Source organism: Lichenostomus cassidix, unplaced genomic scaffold, assembly GCF_008360975.1.
Source record: "Lichenostomus cassidix isolate B80296 unplaced genomic scaffold, HeHo_3.0 HiC_scaffold_40, whole genome shotgun sequence".
Lineage (NCBI taxonomy): Eukaryota > Metazoa > Chordata > Aves > Passeriformes > Meliphagidae > Lichenostomus > Lichenostomus cassidix.
Genome location: NW_028147459.1, coordinates 1,703,422 through 1,717,248, shown reverse-complemented (window position 1 = coordinate 1,717,248; position 13,827 = coordinate 1,703,422). Strand labels below are relative to the sequence as shown.

The 13,827-nt window shown below is 63.3% G+C and overlaps 4 protein-coding genes across 6 annotated transcripts in view; 1 reads left to right on the top strand and 3 right to left on the bottom strand.

Moving 5' to 3' along the window:
• Nucleotides 1–1,397, top strand: part of LOC146422493 (serine/threonine-protein kinase WNK3-like) — an 8,228-nt gene extending 6,831 nt beyond the window's left edge. Inside the window, exon 5 of the mRNA XM_085046188.1 lies at nucleotides 1,134–1,397. Within this exon, the coding sequence (XP_084902314.1) occupies nucleotides 1,134–1,397 (264 nt within the window). The remainder of the gene's footprint in view (nucleotides 1–1,133) is intronic.
• CXXC1 (CXXC finger protein 1) overlaps nucleotides 1–2,258 on the bottom strand; it is an 82,908-nt gene extending 80,650 nt beyond the window's left edge. Inside the window, exons 1-3 of the mRNA XM_085046375.1 lie at nucleotides 2,069–2,258; nucleotides 1,806–1,903; nucleotides 1,460–1,560 (exon numbers count right to left, since the gene is read on the bottom strand). Of these exons, the coding sequence (XP_084902501.1) occupies nucleotides 1,460–1,560; nucleotides 1,806–1,903; nucleotides 2,069–2,179 (310 nt within the window). The 5' untranslated portion in view covers nucleotides 2,180–2,258. The remainder of the gene's footprint in view (nucleotides 1–1,459; nucleotides 1,561–1,805; nucleotides 1,904–2,068) is intronic.
• A 101-nt stretch (nucleotides 2,259–2,359) lies between these two features.
• Nucleotides 2,360–9,023, bottom strand: SYCE1 (synaptonemal complex central element protein 1). Its single transcript, XM_085046520.1, has 12 exons — nucleotides 8,946–9,023; nucleotides 6,940–7,168; nucleotides 6,743–6,817; nucleotides 6,045–6,092; nucleotides 5,696–5,750; nucleotides 5,524–5,613; nucleotides 5,373–5,436; nucleotides 5,013–5,079; nucleotides 4,127–4,181; nucleotides 3,935–4,024; nucleotides 2,679–3,129; nucleotides 2,360–2,466 (listed from the first exon to the last, which is right to left on the bottom strand). The coding sequence occupies exons 1-11, from the start codon at nucleotides 8,991–8,993 to the stop codon at nucleotides 3,075–3,077; spliced, it is 876 nt and encodes a 291-aa protein (XP_084902646.1). The 5' UTR covers nucleotides 8,994–9,023; the 3' UTR covers nucleotides 2,360–2,466; nucleotides 2,679–3,074.
• Nucleotides 9,024–9,251: 228 nt separating this feature from the next.
• Nucleotides 9,252–13,680, bottom strand: LOC146422490 (vacuolar fusion protein MON1 homolog B-like). Of its 3 annotated transcripts, none has more exons than XM_085046383.1 (6): nucleotides 13,522–13,680; nucleotides 12,423–13,033; nucleotides 11,855–12,314; nucleotides 10,527–11,343; nucleotides 10,287–10,434; nucleotides 9,252–9,454 (listed from the first exon to the last, which is right to left on the bottom strand). In XM_085046383.1, exons 2-6 carry the CDS (start codon nucleotides 12,903–12,905, stop codon nucleotides 9,272–9,274), a joined length of 2,091 nt encoding a protein of 696 aa, XP_084902509.1. In that variant the 5' UTR covers nucleotides 12,906–13,033; nucleotides 13,522–13,680; the 3' UTR covers nucleotides 9,252–9,271. The 3 variants fall into 3 exon arrangements, with proteins under 3 accessions (XP_084902509.1, XP_084902507.1, XP_084902506.1); XM_085046381.1 differs by having other exon boundaries at nucleotides 11,855–12,170; nucleotides 12,213–13,033; nucleotides 13,522–13,675; XM_085046380.1 differs by having other exon boundaries at nucleotides 11,855–13,033; nucleotides 13,522–13,676.
• Between the last annotated feature and the right edge of the window lie 147 nt (nucleotides 13,681–13,827).

Below are 13,827 nucleotides of genomic sequence, written 5' to 3'. Positions count from 1 at the left end.
AAAGGGTCAGGGGGGTCCTGAAAAGGGTCAGGGGGTTCTTGAAAAGGGTCAGGGGGTTCCTGAAAAGGGTCAGGGGGTCCCTGAAAAGGGTCAGGGGGTTCTTGAAAAGGGTCAGGGGGGTCGGGAAAAGGGTCAGGGGGGGCTGAAAAGGGTCAGGGGATCCTGGAAAGGGCTAGGGGGGTTCTGAAAAGGGTCAGCGGGGGCCTGGAAAGGGTCAGGGGGTCCTGAATAGGGTCAAGGGGTCCTGAAAAGGGTCAGGGGATCCTGAAAGGGGTCAGGGGGGTCCTGAGCCCACCCCGACCCCAAAACCCACCCTGACCCCAAAACCCACCCCAACCCCAAAACCTACCCCAACCCCAAAACGCACCGTGACCCCAAAACTCACCCTGATCTCAAAACTCACCCCAACTTTAAATCCCACCCCAAACCCCATGCTGACCCCAAACCCCATCCTGACCTCAAACCCCACCCTGACCCTAAACCCAACCTGACCCCAAACCCAACCTGACCTTAAACCCAACCTGACCCCAAACCCAACCTGACCCTAAACCCAACCTGACCCCAAACCCAACCTGACCCCAAAACCCAACCTGACCCCAAAACCCACCCCAATCCCCAGTCCATCCCCAACCCCAAACCCCACCCCGACCCCAATCCCTACCCTGACTTTAAACTTACCCTGGCCCCAAAACCCACCCCAATCCCCAGCCCGCCAAAACCCAACCCTGACTCCAAAATCCACCCTGACCCAAAACTCACCCCGACCTCAAACCCCACCCCGACCCCAAAACTCACCCCAAAACCCACCGTGACCTCAAACCCCACCCCAAACCCCAGCCTAACCCCAAACTCCACCCTGACCCCAAAACCACCCCTGCTGCCGTGACCTTTTCACTGAAAAATCCACGTCTGCCCCCAAATCAGCTCCTCAGCTCCCCCAAACTGTGGCAATACCACCCGGGAATTATCCCCCAGAGCCCCCCCGAAGCCCCCAGCCCCACTGCCGCTCCCAGATAGCCCCCAGAGCCCCCTGAAGCCCCCAGCCCCACTCGGATAGCCCCCCGGAGCCCCCAGTCACTCCCGGACAGCCCCCCGAATAGCCCTCAAGCCCCCAGCCCCATTGCCGCTCCCAGACAGCCCCCCAGAGCCCCGAAGCCCCCAAAGCCCCCAGTCACTCCGGACAGCCCCGAACCCCCCGAGAGCCCCCCGAAGCCCCCAGCCCCACTGATAGCCCCTCAGCCCCATCCCCCCAGACAGCCCCCCAGAGCCCACCCCGAAGCCCCCAGCCCCACTCGGATAGCCCCCCCGAGCCCTCCAAAGCCCCTGAAGCCCCCAGAGCCCCCAGACTCCCGGAAGCCCCCAGAGCCCCCAGTCACTCCCGGACATCCCCTGGATAGCCCCACCCCCCGAAGCCCCCAGCCCCACTCGGCTAGCCCCCCGGAGCCCCCGGCCCGCTCACCGCGGCACTGGCGGCAGTACCACTCGCGGATGGCTTTGGCCATGCGCTCGGTGATGTTGATGCAGTCGCCATGGAACCACTCGTTGCAGTTGTCGCAGCCGCTGCGGCGCGGGGGGGACACGCCGAGACCCTCAGCCGGCGGCGGCGGGAAGACCCCCCGAGCCGCCGGGCAGACCCCGGACCCCCTCCCCATTTCAAACGACCCCCTTTGGAGCGAACAAACCCCGAGATTCCCCAAATAAACCCCAAATCCCGCGCTGAGAGGCATCGCGCCCCCAGCCCCGTTTATCCGCCGCCCCCGCAGGTCTCCCTCCCGTTCTGGGGACCCCCCGAGCCCCCCGCTCACATCATGAAGCAGTTGATGTCCGGCTTGCGGCACACGCAGTACACCGGCGCGTTCTCCTCGCCGCCCGGCGCTGCCTCCGCGTCCGAGAACTCGCTGTCCTGAGGGGAACGGCGGCGGCGTGAGGGCCTGGGGGGGATCCCGCTCCCGGCAGAGCCCGCAGGCACCCCAAACCCCCTCCCATGCCCGCCGCAGAGCTCTCCCCAGCCCACACAAGCCCCCCAAACCCTTCCCGAGCCCTCACAAGCCCCCCGTTCGCTCCCCACCATCGCCGCCGCCGCCGCCGAGAGACGCTCCGGGCCAGGCCCCACCGCCGCCGGAAGCGAGGGGTGTGGCTGAATTCCGCTTCCGGGCAAGGCTGGGTCCGCCCAAAGCATGGCGGCGCTCAGGGAGAGAATGGCGGCGGCCGCTGGGAGCCGCCATGTTGGGGGGGGGGCAAAGAGAGGCGAGGAGGAAGAGGTGGTGAGGAAGAGTTTATTGGGGACATTGGTGACAATGGGGACGTGGGTGACACTGGGGACGTGGGGGGACGTGGGGGGACATGGGGGCACGTGGGAGGCGTGGAGGGGACATGGCGCTGGGGGTAAATGGGGACATGGGGGAAAATTGGGGGACATTGGGAGGCAAACAGGGAGCTGAGTGGACATTGGGGACACGGGGAGGCCTGGGGGGCACTGGGGACATTGGGGACATTGTGGGGCACAGGGGGACGTTGAGGGACCTTGAGGACACTGGGGACATTGGGGACACAGGGAAATGGGGACATGGGGGGACATTGTGGGGCACAGAGGACTTGAAGGACATTGGGGACAATGGGGACACGGGGAGGCCAGGGACATGGGGGACATTGTGGGGCACAGAGGGACTTGGGGAGACATTGGGGACAATTGGGACATTGGGGACACAGGGGGAAATAGGGACATGGGGGACATTGTGGGGCACAGAGGGACTTCAGGGGACAATGAGGGACACTGGGGACATTGGGGACACAGGGGGAAATAGGGACATGCAGGGACATTGTGGGGCACAGAGGGACTTGGGTGACATTGGGGACATGAGGGACAAACGAGGATGAGGGGGACTTGAGGGGACATGGAAGGAAATCGGGACATGGGGAGGGAGGACAATGGCGAACTGGGGAGACATGGGGACATGAGAGGACACAGGTGCCCCGCAGGTGACACAGGTGACACGCTGGTCACACAGGTGCATCACAGATGTGTCACACAGGTGCCACAGGTGTCCCGCCAGTCGCAGCCATCTTGTCTGCTGTCACTCTGGCGGAGCCTCCAGGGGACACTGCAGCTGCTGCAGCTCCTCCGCCAACCTGGGGGCGTGGCCAGAAAAGGGGTGGGGCCAGGGGTGGGCGGGGCCACAAGTGGCACAGGTGACAGGGCCACACCTGTCCCTGGAGGGGTGACACACCTGTCCTGGGGGTCACACACCTGTCCCTAGGGAAGTCACACACCTGTCCCTAGGAGGGTCACACACCTGTCCCTAGGGGGGGTCACACACCTGTCCTGGGGGTCACACACCTGTTCTGAGGTGTCACACACCTGTCCCAGGTGGTCACACACCTGTCCTGGGGGTCACACACCTGTTCTGAGGTGTCACACACCTGTCCCTAAGGGGGTCACACACCTGTCCTGAGGGGTCACACACCTGTCCCTAAGGGGGTCACACACCTGTCTTGGGGTCACACACCTGTCCTGGGGGTCACACACCTGTCCTGAGGGGTCACACACCTGCCCCATGGGGGTCACACACCTGTCCTGGGGGTCACACACCTGTCCTAGAGGGTCACACACCTGTCCCTAGGGGTCACACACCTGTCCCTAAGGGGGTCACACACCTGTCCTGAGGGGTCACACACCTGTCCCTAAGGGGGTCACACACCTGTCCCAGAGGGGTCACACACCTGTCCTGAGTGTCACACACCCATCCTGGGGGGTCACACACCTGTCCAGGGTGTCACACACCTGCCCCATGAGGGTCACACACCTGTCCTGAGGGTCACACCCCTGTCCCTAAGGGGGTCACACACCTGTCCCTAGGAGGGTCACACACCTGTCCCTGGATGGGTCACACACCTGTCCTGAGGTGTCACACCCCTGTCCCAGGTGGTCACACACCTGTCACGACGCTCCAGGCTCAGCTGCCGCCGGCTTAGCTCCGCCTCCAGCTTCCGCTGCGCTCCCTCCTGCTCCTGCTGCACCAATCGCCTGCAGGAATGGGGGTTAGGGGGCGGAGCCTGGGCCGAGTGGGCGGGGTCATGAGGGAGGGGTGTGGCCATGCGATGGGCGTGGCCACAACTGGACACTCACGTGACCACAGGGCCCAACGGTCCCAGCTGCTTGTCCATCTCCACGAGACCACGCTCTGGGAAAAGGGACACTGGTCACCCCAAGGGGACACATTTGGGTCTGGGGGGGTCAGGTGTCCAGGGGGTCACTCAGGTGCTCAAGGACAAACATCCAGGTGTCCAGGGTCACTCAGGTGTTCTGTGGGTGGAGCTCAGGAGGTCACTCTGGTGTTGGGGGAGGTCACTGAGGTGTCCAGGGGTGTCCCTCAGGTGCCCAGAGGTGTCACAGGGGTCACTCAGGTGTCAGGGGGGCCACTCAGGTGCCCAGAGGTGTCACAGGGGTCACTCAGATGTCACAGGGGTCACTCAGATGCCCAGAGGTGTCACAGGGGTCAGTGCCCAGAGGTGTCACAGGGGTCACTCAGGTGTCAGGGGGGACACTCAGGTGTCACGGGGACACTCAGGTGTCAGGGGTCACTCAGGTGTCACAGGGGTCACTCAGGTGTCGGGGGGTCACTCAGGTGTCAGGGGGACACTCAGGTGTCACAAGGGTCATTCAGGTGTCAGGGGGTCACTCAGGTGTCAGGGGGACACTCAGGTGTCAGGGGGGTCACTCAGGTGTCAGGGGGGTCACTCAGGTGTCAAGGGGACACTCAGGTGCCCAGAGGTGTCACAGGGGTCACTCAGGTGTCACAGGGGTCGCTCAGGTGTCAGGAGGGTCACTCAGGTGTCAGGAGGGTCACTCAGGTGTCAGGGAGGACATTCAGGTGTCAGGGGGACACTCAGGTGCCCAGAGGTGTCAGGAGGTCACTCAGGTGTCAGGGAGGACATTCAGGTGTCAGGGGGACACTCAGGTGTCAGGGGGTCACTCAGGTGTCACAGGGGTCACTCAGGTGTCAGGGACTCACCCCAGCTCAGCCACTTCTCCCGCATCTCCTCCAGTCTCATCAGTTCGGCCTCCAGGTGGGCTGGAGCCTGTGGGGGGACACAGGTGGCAGTGGCACACAGGGTGGGGTCACCAGGTGTGTGTGACACCCCCAGGTGTGTCAGGGACACAGGTGGCAGTGGCACACAGGGTGAAGTCACCCAGGTGTGACACCCCCAGGTGTGTCAGGGTCACAGGTGGCAGTGGCACACAGGGTGAGGTCACCAGGTGTGTGTGACACCCCCAGGTGTGTCAGGGACACAGGTGGCAGTGGCACACAGGGTGGGGTCACCAGGTGTGTGTGACACCCCCAGGTGTGTCAGGGACCCTGCTCGGGGCTCACGTGTGTGTCACGCAGGCGCTTGTGCTCCTCAGTGATGGCATCGAGCTGCTGCCAGAACTCCCGCCTGGGGGTGAGGGGACACAGAGGTGACACGGAGGTCGCGTGACCCGTGTGGGTCACCTGCTGCCCCACCTGTGTCCCCCAGGCTCACCTGTGTCCCCGGCGCAGCTCTCGGAGCTGCTGCAGCCTCTGCCCTGCCCACGCCAGGTCCTGCTGCTGCTCCAGGCAGAGCCCCCAGCACCTGCAGGGGTCAGGGGTCACCAGGTGTGGTTTGGGGGGGCTCAGAGGTCACGTGGGGAGGGTCTCAGGTGTCCCCCACTCACCTCTGCCCTTTGGCCTCCACCTCCTTGCCCTGCAGCCGCTGTCTCCGCAGTGACTCTGAGTGGTCAGGGGGACCAGGGGGGTCAGAGGGATTGTGGGGGTTCACAGGAGAGGTCAGGGGACCACAGGGGTCAGGGGTCATTCCCTCTGGGGGGTCAGGGGGACCACAGGGGTCAGGGGGACCACAGGGGTCAGGGGTCACTCCCTCTGGGGGAGTCAGGGTGGCCACAAGGCTTAAGGAGTTGTAGGGGTCAGGAAGGGTCTGGAGGGGTCACGGAGGTCAGAGGTTCAGGGGGCATCACGGGAGGGTGGTGGGGAGACCCAAAGACCCCCAGGACCCCCTGTTCTCACCCTGCACCTGCTGCCAGAGCCCCTCCAGTGCCTCCTCGCGCTGCTCCACTGCGGGAAGGGGGAGTCAGCTGGAACTGGGGAGTCCCAGAGCCCTCTGTGTCCCTAAAAACCCCTCGGGGTCCCTACACACTGCCCAGTGACCCCTCAGACCCCTTTGTGGGTCCCCAGCCGCCTCAGTGTCCCGTCTCAGACTCTTTGAGGACCCCCCCAGACCCTTTAGGGACCCCCCAGACCTCTCTGTGTCCCCCTCCGACCCTCTCAGTGTCCCCCCCAGACCCTTCAGAGACCCCCCAGACTTCTCTGTGTCCTCCCCAGACCCTTCAGGGTCCCCAAAAACCTCTCAGTGTCCCCCCTAGACCCTTCAGGGACCCCCCAGACCCTTCAGGGACCCCCCAGACCTCTCTGTGTCCCCCTCCGACCCTCTCAGTGTCCCCCCCAGACCCTTCAAGTACTCCTCCAGAGCTCTCAGTGTCCCCGCCAGACCCTTCAGGAACCCCTCCAAACCCTTCAGGGAACCCCCAACACCTCTCAGTGTCCCCTCCAGACCCTTCAGGGACCCCCCCAGACCTCTCTGTGTCCCCCCCACACCCCTCAGGGACCCCCCAGACCTCTCAGTGTCCCCCTCTGACCCTCTCAGTGTCCCCCCCAGACCCTTCAGGGACCCCCAAACCCCTCAGTGTCCCCTCCAGGTGACTCACGCTGCTCCAGGTGCTGGCGCAACCCTTCACTGCGGTCTTGTGCCTCCGCCAGCTCCTGCGCCACAGCCTGACGGACTGTGGGACACGGCAGGTCACAGACAGAGGGACATGTGGGACACAGGAGGTCATGGGGAGAGGTGGCTGGCGCATGAGGGAGCATAGGAGGACATGTGGGGAACACAGGGGTCTTCACTCACCTTTTTGCAGGCTGCGGATCTGCCTCAGCAGTGCCTCCAATCGTGGGATCCCCTTAGGAGGACCTGAGGGGACTCCTGAGGGGGGAACCGGGCAGGACACAGGGACACTGTGTCCCTTAGGGACCCCCATCCTGTCCTTGGGGCGGGGGGACACCGGGGCACACGGGGGTCTCGGGGGGTCTCGGCCGCAGAGCCCCTCACTGCGAGGGTCAACATCCATCGCTGCAGCCTGGAGGGACACGGTGGGGACATCGGGGTACGTGGGAGGGAACACAGGGAACATGGGGCGTGATGATGGTGGCCGCTGGCTTGTCCCCTCCTGTCCCCTTGTCACCCTCTTCATTCCCCTTTTCCCACCCTCAGCCCCACATTTTCCATCGTGTTTCACCATTTCTGCTCCTCCTCCCTCTTTCTCTTTTCTCTCTCCTCCGTGGTTCCCCTCATTTCTGTCACCTCCTCCCTCCAGTCCTCCTGCCTCTGTCCCTCCCTTCCCTCTCCCCTCCTTTCCCCTCTTGCTCCATTTTCTATCACCCACCCCCTTTCCAGTCCCCTTTTCCCTCTCTTCTCCAGCATCCTTCACTTTTTTATCTCCCATTTCCCCTCACCTTCTGCAGCTTTGCCAGCTCCTCTCCTTCCCTTTCCCCCTCACATTTTCCCCTCACGTTTTCCCGCCTTTTTCCCCTCACGTTTTCCCTCCCTTTTTCCCTCACGTTTTCCCTCCTTTTCCCCCCCACGTTTTCCCGCCCTTTTCCCCTCACGTTTTCCCGCCCTTTTCCCCTCACGTTTTCCCTCCCTTTTCCCCCTCACGTTGTTTGGCCTTTTCCCCTCATGTTTTTCGCCCTTTTCCCCTCACGTTTTCCCTCCTTTTCCCCCTCACGTTTTCCCTCTCTTTCCCCCTCACATTTTCCTGCATTTTTCCCTTCATTTTCTCCTGTTTTCCTGCCCTTTACCCCTCACATTTTCCTTTTTCCCCCTCATTTTCTCCTGTTTTCCTGCCTTTTCCCCCTTAATGTTTTTCCTTCTTTGACCCCTCACGTTTTCCCTCCCTTTTCCCCCTCATTTTCCTGCTTTTTCCCCCTCATTTTCTCCTGTTTTTCTGCCCTTTTCCCCTTAATGTTTTCCTGCTTTTTTCCCTTATTTTCTCCTCCTGTTTTCATGCCCTTCCCCCTCATATTTTCCTCCTTTTCCCCCTCACGTTTTCCACCCTTTTCCCTTCATATTTTCCCAGTTTTTCACCTCACATTTTCCCCTCACATTTTCCCACCATTTTCTGCCCACTCTTTGCCCTTGTTTCTATCCCTTCCTCATGTCACTTTGTCCCCTTCCCCCCTCGTCTGTCACTTCTTCCAGCCTTTTCTCTTCCCTCTTTTCTTCCTCCTTCCCCATCTATTTTTGCTCTCTTGTCACCTCTTCCTTTCCTGTCACATTTTCCCACCGTTTTCCATCCCCTCATCCCTCTCTTTTCCAACCCATCTCCCCTCTTTCCTCTCACCTCTTACCCACCTTTCCTGCCAGCTTTTCTCCCCGTTTTCTGCCCCACATTCCTCTCATTTTCAGTTCTCTTTCCCCCCTTCTCTGCCCCATCTCTCCTCCCTCCATCCCCTCACCTCTCACCCACCTTTTCTGCCAGCTTTCTTCCCCATTTTCTGCCCCACATTCCTCTCATTTTCAGTTCTCTTTCCCCCCTTCTCTGCCCCATCTCTCCTCCTTCCATCCCCTCACCCACCTTTTCTGCCAGCTTTCTTCCCCATTTTCTGCCCCACATTCCTCTCATTTTTGGTTCTCTTTCTTTCTGTCCCATCTCCGCCCTGTTCTCATCTCTCCTCCCTCCCTCCATCCCCTCACCTCTCATCTCTTACCCACCTTTTCTGCCAGCTTTCCTCCCCATTTTCTGCCCCGCATTCCTCTCATTTTTGGTTCTCTTTTGCCCCTTCTCTGCCCCATCTCCACCCTGTTCTCATCTCTCCTCCCTCCCTCCATCTCCTCACCTCTCACCTCTTACCCACCTTTCCTGCCAGCTTTTCTCCCCATTTTCTGCCCCACATTCCTCTCATTTTCGCTTCTCTTTCCCCCCTTCTCTGCCCCATCTCCACCCTCCCTCCATCTCCTCACCTCTCACCTCTCACCCACCTTTTCTGCCAGCTTTCTTCCCCATTTTCTGCCCCATATTCCTCTCATTTTTGGTTCTCTTTCCCCCTTTCTCTGCCCCATCTCTCCTCACCCCTCACCCCCCAGGATGTGTCCCCCTGTCCCCTCACGATGTGTCCCCCTGTCCCCTCACCCCCCAGTCCCCTCGGACTCAGGACTCTCCCCAGGGTCTCAGTGTTTATTTTCAACCCTCGGGCTCCGGCCCCTCAGGGCGTGCAGGAGCAGCACAGAACGGTGCCGGGTAGCGGATGAACAGCCAGTCCTCCTCCTTCTTGAGCCAGCGCAGCAGCTTGGTCAGCACGGCGATGGCGCCCGCCTTCGTCACCAGTGGGCTGAAGCAGCTGTACAGCTCGAACTTGCTGGTCACCTGCAGGAATCCATGCCTGTTAACTCAGGGACTGACTGACCACACCATCAGTGAGTATCCCATTAACTGTGGGACCTGCTGACCAGGCTGCCCAGTGAGTATCCCATTAACTGTGGGACCTGCTGACCATGCTGCCAGTGAGCATCCCATTAACTGTGGGACCTACTGACCACACTGCCCAGTGAGCAACCCATTAACTCTGAGATCTACTGACCTACTAATGGCACCATCAGGAAGCATCCCATTAATTCTGGGACCTACTGACCACACCATCAGTGAGCATCCCATTAATTCTGGGACCTACTGACCACACTGCCCAGTGAGCATCCCATTAATTCTGGGACCCACTGACCACTCCACCAATGAGTACCTGATTAACTGTGGGACCTACTGATCACACTGCTAGTGAGCATCCCATTAATTATGGGACCTACTGATGGCACCATCAGTAAGCATCCCATTAATTCTGGGACCTACTGACCACACCATTAGTGAGTATCCCATTAACTGTGGGACCTACTGACCACACCATCAGTGAGCATCCCATTAACTCTGGGATGTACTGACAACACCACCAGTGAGCATCCCATTTATTATGGGACCTCCTGACAGCCACCACCAGTGAGCATCCTATTAATTCCAGGACCTATTGACCACACCACCAGTGAGTATCCTACTAATTCTGGGACCTCCTGACAGCCACCACCAGCCAGTGAGACCCATGAACTCCATAATCTACTCACGGCAGCACTCTCTGCTAACTCAAACCTACTGCCAGAGCTGCTTTCTGTTAACTCCGGACCCTGCTGACCACTCCCCTCCCACGGCTCACCCAGGCCAGCAGCGTTTCCTTCTCGGCCACATGGTAGAGCAGGCGCAGGGGTCGGTGCGGGCTGTGCACGCGGCTGTGCAGGTAGTGGTACAGGTCGAAAAGCCGGTGTTGCTCCTCCTCGCTGGTGTAGGGCTCCTCCAGCTCGGGGCTGCAGCCACGAGGGATGAGGTGACACGGCTGTCACCTGAACACCGGCGCCACCCACCCTCCCCATCCCGCCGTGTCCCCGCATCCCCGCACCTGGTGAACTGCGGCAGCTGCTGCATCTCCTCCGGCCCCTCCAAGGGCTTGTAGAGGAAGTGCCGGAGCTCCGGTGCGCCGGGGCGGGACGGGCCGTACCCCGCTCCGCCGCGCACGGCCGCCGCCAGCTCCGCCAGCCAGCCCTGCGCCCGCAGCGTGTCCTCCAGCTGCCGCCGGCACGCCGCCGCCGCGTAGAAACCTTCGCGCTCCGTGGACAGCAGGATCAGCGTCACGCCATCCTCCTCCTCCTCGCCCAGCCGCGCCGCGTAGGCGTAGAAATACCCGTCGGGGTTGAAGCGGGGCAGACACACGGGGGTCCACACCTCGCCCGCCCCCGCGCCCGCCCCGCCGCCCAGCAGGTTGAGCAGCAGGTGGAGATCGCTGGCGCAGAGCCGCCCGCCCTCTGCCAGCGCTCGCTGTCGCGCCGCTGTCACCAGGCGTCCCCGGGCCGCCAGCACGGCCAGAGCGGGCGCGGGGCGGGCAGCGGCGGCGGCGCGGCGCAGAGCTCCGGACACCGCCCGGCGGAGCCCCCCGGGAAGGGGCAGGCAGCGGGCTGCCCCCAGCAGCAGCCGCCCGTCCGCCGCGGCCCCGCAGAGCAGCCGGTCCAGCACGGCCTCGGCGCCCGCCAGCAGCCGGCGGAGGTCGAAGCCGCGGCGGCGGGCGAAGACGCGGGCGATGCCGCCGCGGGTCAGCAGCGACAGGATCTGCTCGTGAACGAACGCCAGCTCCCGCCGCAGCTGCGCCGCCGACTGCCGAGTGCGGGACACCGACACCAGCAGCAGCGGGCCGCGCTGCTCGAACACCAGCGTGCGGTCCTCTGCGGGGAGACAGGGGACACGGCGGTCACACGGGTGACCCCGAGGGGCTGCGGGGATGGGTGTTTCGGGAGGAGATGTACCTCGGTGAGGGCTGTTTTGGAGGGTGTGGTTGTTTTTGGAGAGTGGCCGCGACAAGGCAGGTTGTCTCTTGGGAGGGGTGGCAGTACCCAAGAGGAGGTTTGGGGCGGGAAGAGAGTTTTGGGGAGTGTGGCTGTTTTTGAAGAGCGGCTGTGACAAGGCAGGGGAGGTGGCAGTACCCAAGAGGAGATTTTGGGGGGAAGTGAGTTTTGGGGGGTTGCTTGTACCTGGCAGGGCTGTTTTGGTACATTCAGCTGTACCTGGGAGAGGTGGTTTTGGGTTGTGTTGGGAGAGGACTGTACCCAGGTGGGATGGCTGTACCTGCGGGGGCTATTCAGTGACACCTGAGGGCAGGGCTGTACAGCTTTGGGGACACCCATGGGTGGCTCTGCGTCAATCTGGGGACCCCACGTCCACCCCGCGGCCCCGTACCGGAGCAGATGGCGCGGATGGCGTTGCCGCCGCTCTGGATGAAGGACACGAGGGCCATCATGACCCCCATGGTGGCCGCCAGCGCCTCCTCGTTGCCGTGCCGGGAGTAGATGGGCTTGCCGGCCTCGCTGAGCACGAACACGTGCTTGCGCCGCGCTCGCCAGCCGGCGGCCGCCACGTCCTCGTCCGCGCCGCGCCGCCCGCCCGGGGCTGACGTGGCCGCCGCCGCTGTCACCGCCGCCGTCACCTCCTCCTCCTCCTCACTCGGGTGACACCCTGGGGATGTCACTGCTGCCGTCACCTCCTCCTCCTCCTCCTCATTGGGGTGACACGCTGAGGATGTCACCGCCGTTGTCACCTCTTCCTCCTCATTGGGGTGACACGCTGGGGATGTCACCACTGCTGTCGCCTCCTCCTCCTCATTGTGGTGACACGCTGGGGATGTCACTGCTGCTGTCACCTCCTCTTCATCCCCAACAGGGGGACTCTGTGGGGATGTCACTGCCGCTGTCACCTCCTCTTCATCCCCAACAGGGGGACTCTGTGGGGATGTCACTGCTGCTGTCACCTTCTCTTCAACCCCAACAGGGGGACTCTGTGGGGATGTCACTGCCATGGTCATCTCCTCCTCCTCACTGGGTTGACCGCTTGGGGATGTCACTGCTGCTGTCACCTCTGCTGTCACCTGCTCATCCCCAGTGGGGGGACACCCCAGGGACGTCACCGCTGTGGTCACCTCCTCCTCCGCACTGGGATGGCACCCCTGGGACATCGTGGCTGCTCCTGCTGTCACTGCTGCCACCACATCCTCATCCTTGCCACCTGGGGATGTCACGGCCACTGCCACCTCCTCGTCCTCACCGGGGTGGCACGCCAGGGACATCGCGGCTGTCACCACCGCTGCCACATCCTTGTCCTCCTCCTCCTCATTCCCAGCGCGGCGACACTCAGATGGCGTCACGGCTGCCACCGCTGTCACCTCTTCCTCCTCATCCTCCCCGCTGCGGTGACAACTCGGTGACGCTGCGTCCCCTGTCCCCAGCGGGTCCATCTCTGCCGCACCTGTGACCAGCAGGGGGCGCCGGGGCGGTGCCCGCGCACCTGAGCAGCCCCGCCCTGCCCCACCCTGCCCTCACCTGGGGGATTTTGGGGTCCTGGGCGCTGCCACCGCCAAGGCACCTGGAGGGGAGGTAGGGTGGGGTCAGGGGGGCGTGGCTTGTAAGGCCACGCCTCACCGTTGAGCCACACCTAGTGGCCACACCCCTGCGTGGTCACACCCCCACGCCATCCACCCAGCCCTGGTGGTCTTCCCATTAGGCCACGCCCACGGAAATCAAGCCACGCCCCCACAGCGCCTCACCCCGGAACCCCCACCCCCACACGTGTCTCTGACCACGCCCCCACCGCGAAACCACGCCCCTAACCGCCGCTAAGCCCCACCCTGGGGTCTGGTAAGCCCCGCCCAGATTGATTTTAGCCACGCCCCCGGGACCCCCTCAGGGACCGCCCCGCCCCTCGCCCCGCCCCCTCGCCAAACTCCCGCCCTCCGGCAGAATCGCCCCCCCGCCGCCCCCTCCCCGCCCGGCCCCGCCCCCCCGGTAGCCCCGCCCCCACCCGTGCCCGCCCCTTGGCCCCGCCCCCGCGCTGTCCCCGCCCCGCGCGCTCACCGGCCGCGCTCGCGCTCCCGCCGCCACCGCCGCTTCCGGGCCCGCCGCGCCGCGCGCCCCGTGACGTCACCGCGCCGCCCGCCCCGCCAATCAGCGCGCGGAGCGGGGGAAGGGGGCGGGGCCTCCGCGGGACGACCAATCGGCAAACGGGAGGGGGAGGAAGGGGGCGGGGCTTAGGGGGTGACGCCCCTTTCGGCGGGTTTTCCCCGCGTGACTCCCTTGTGACGTCACGCAGGGGTGGGGCCGGGCCACTCAGCGCCTCGTGACAGGGGGCGGGGCCAGAGGGACCCACGTGGGGGCTGCGGG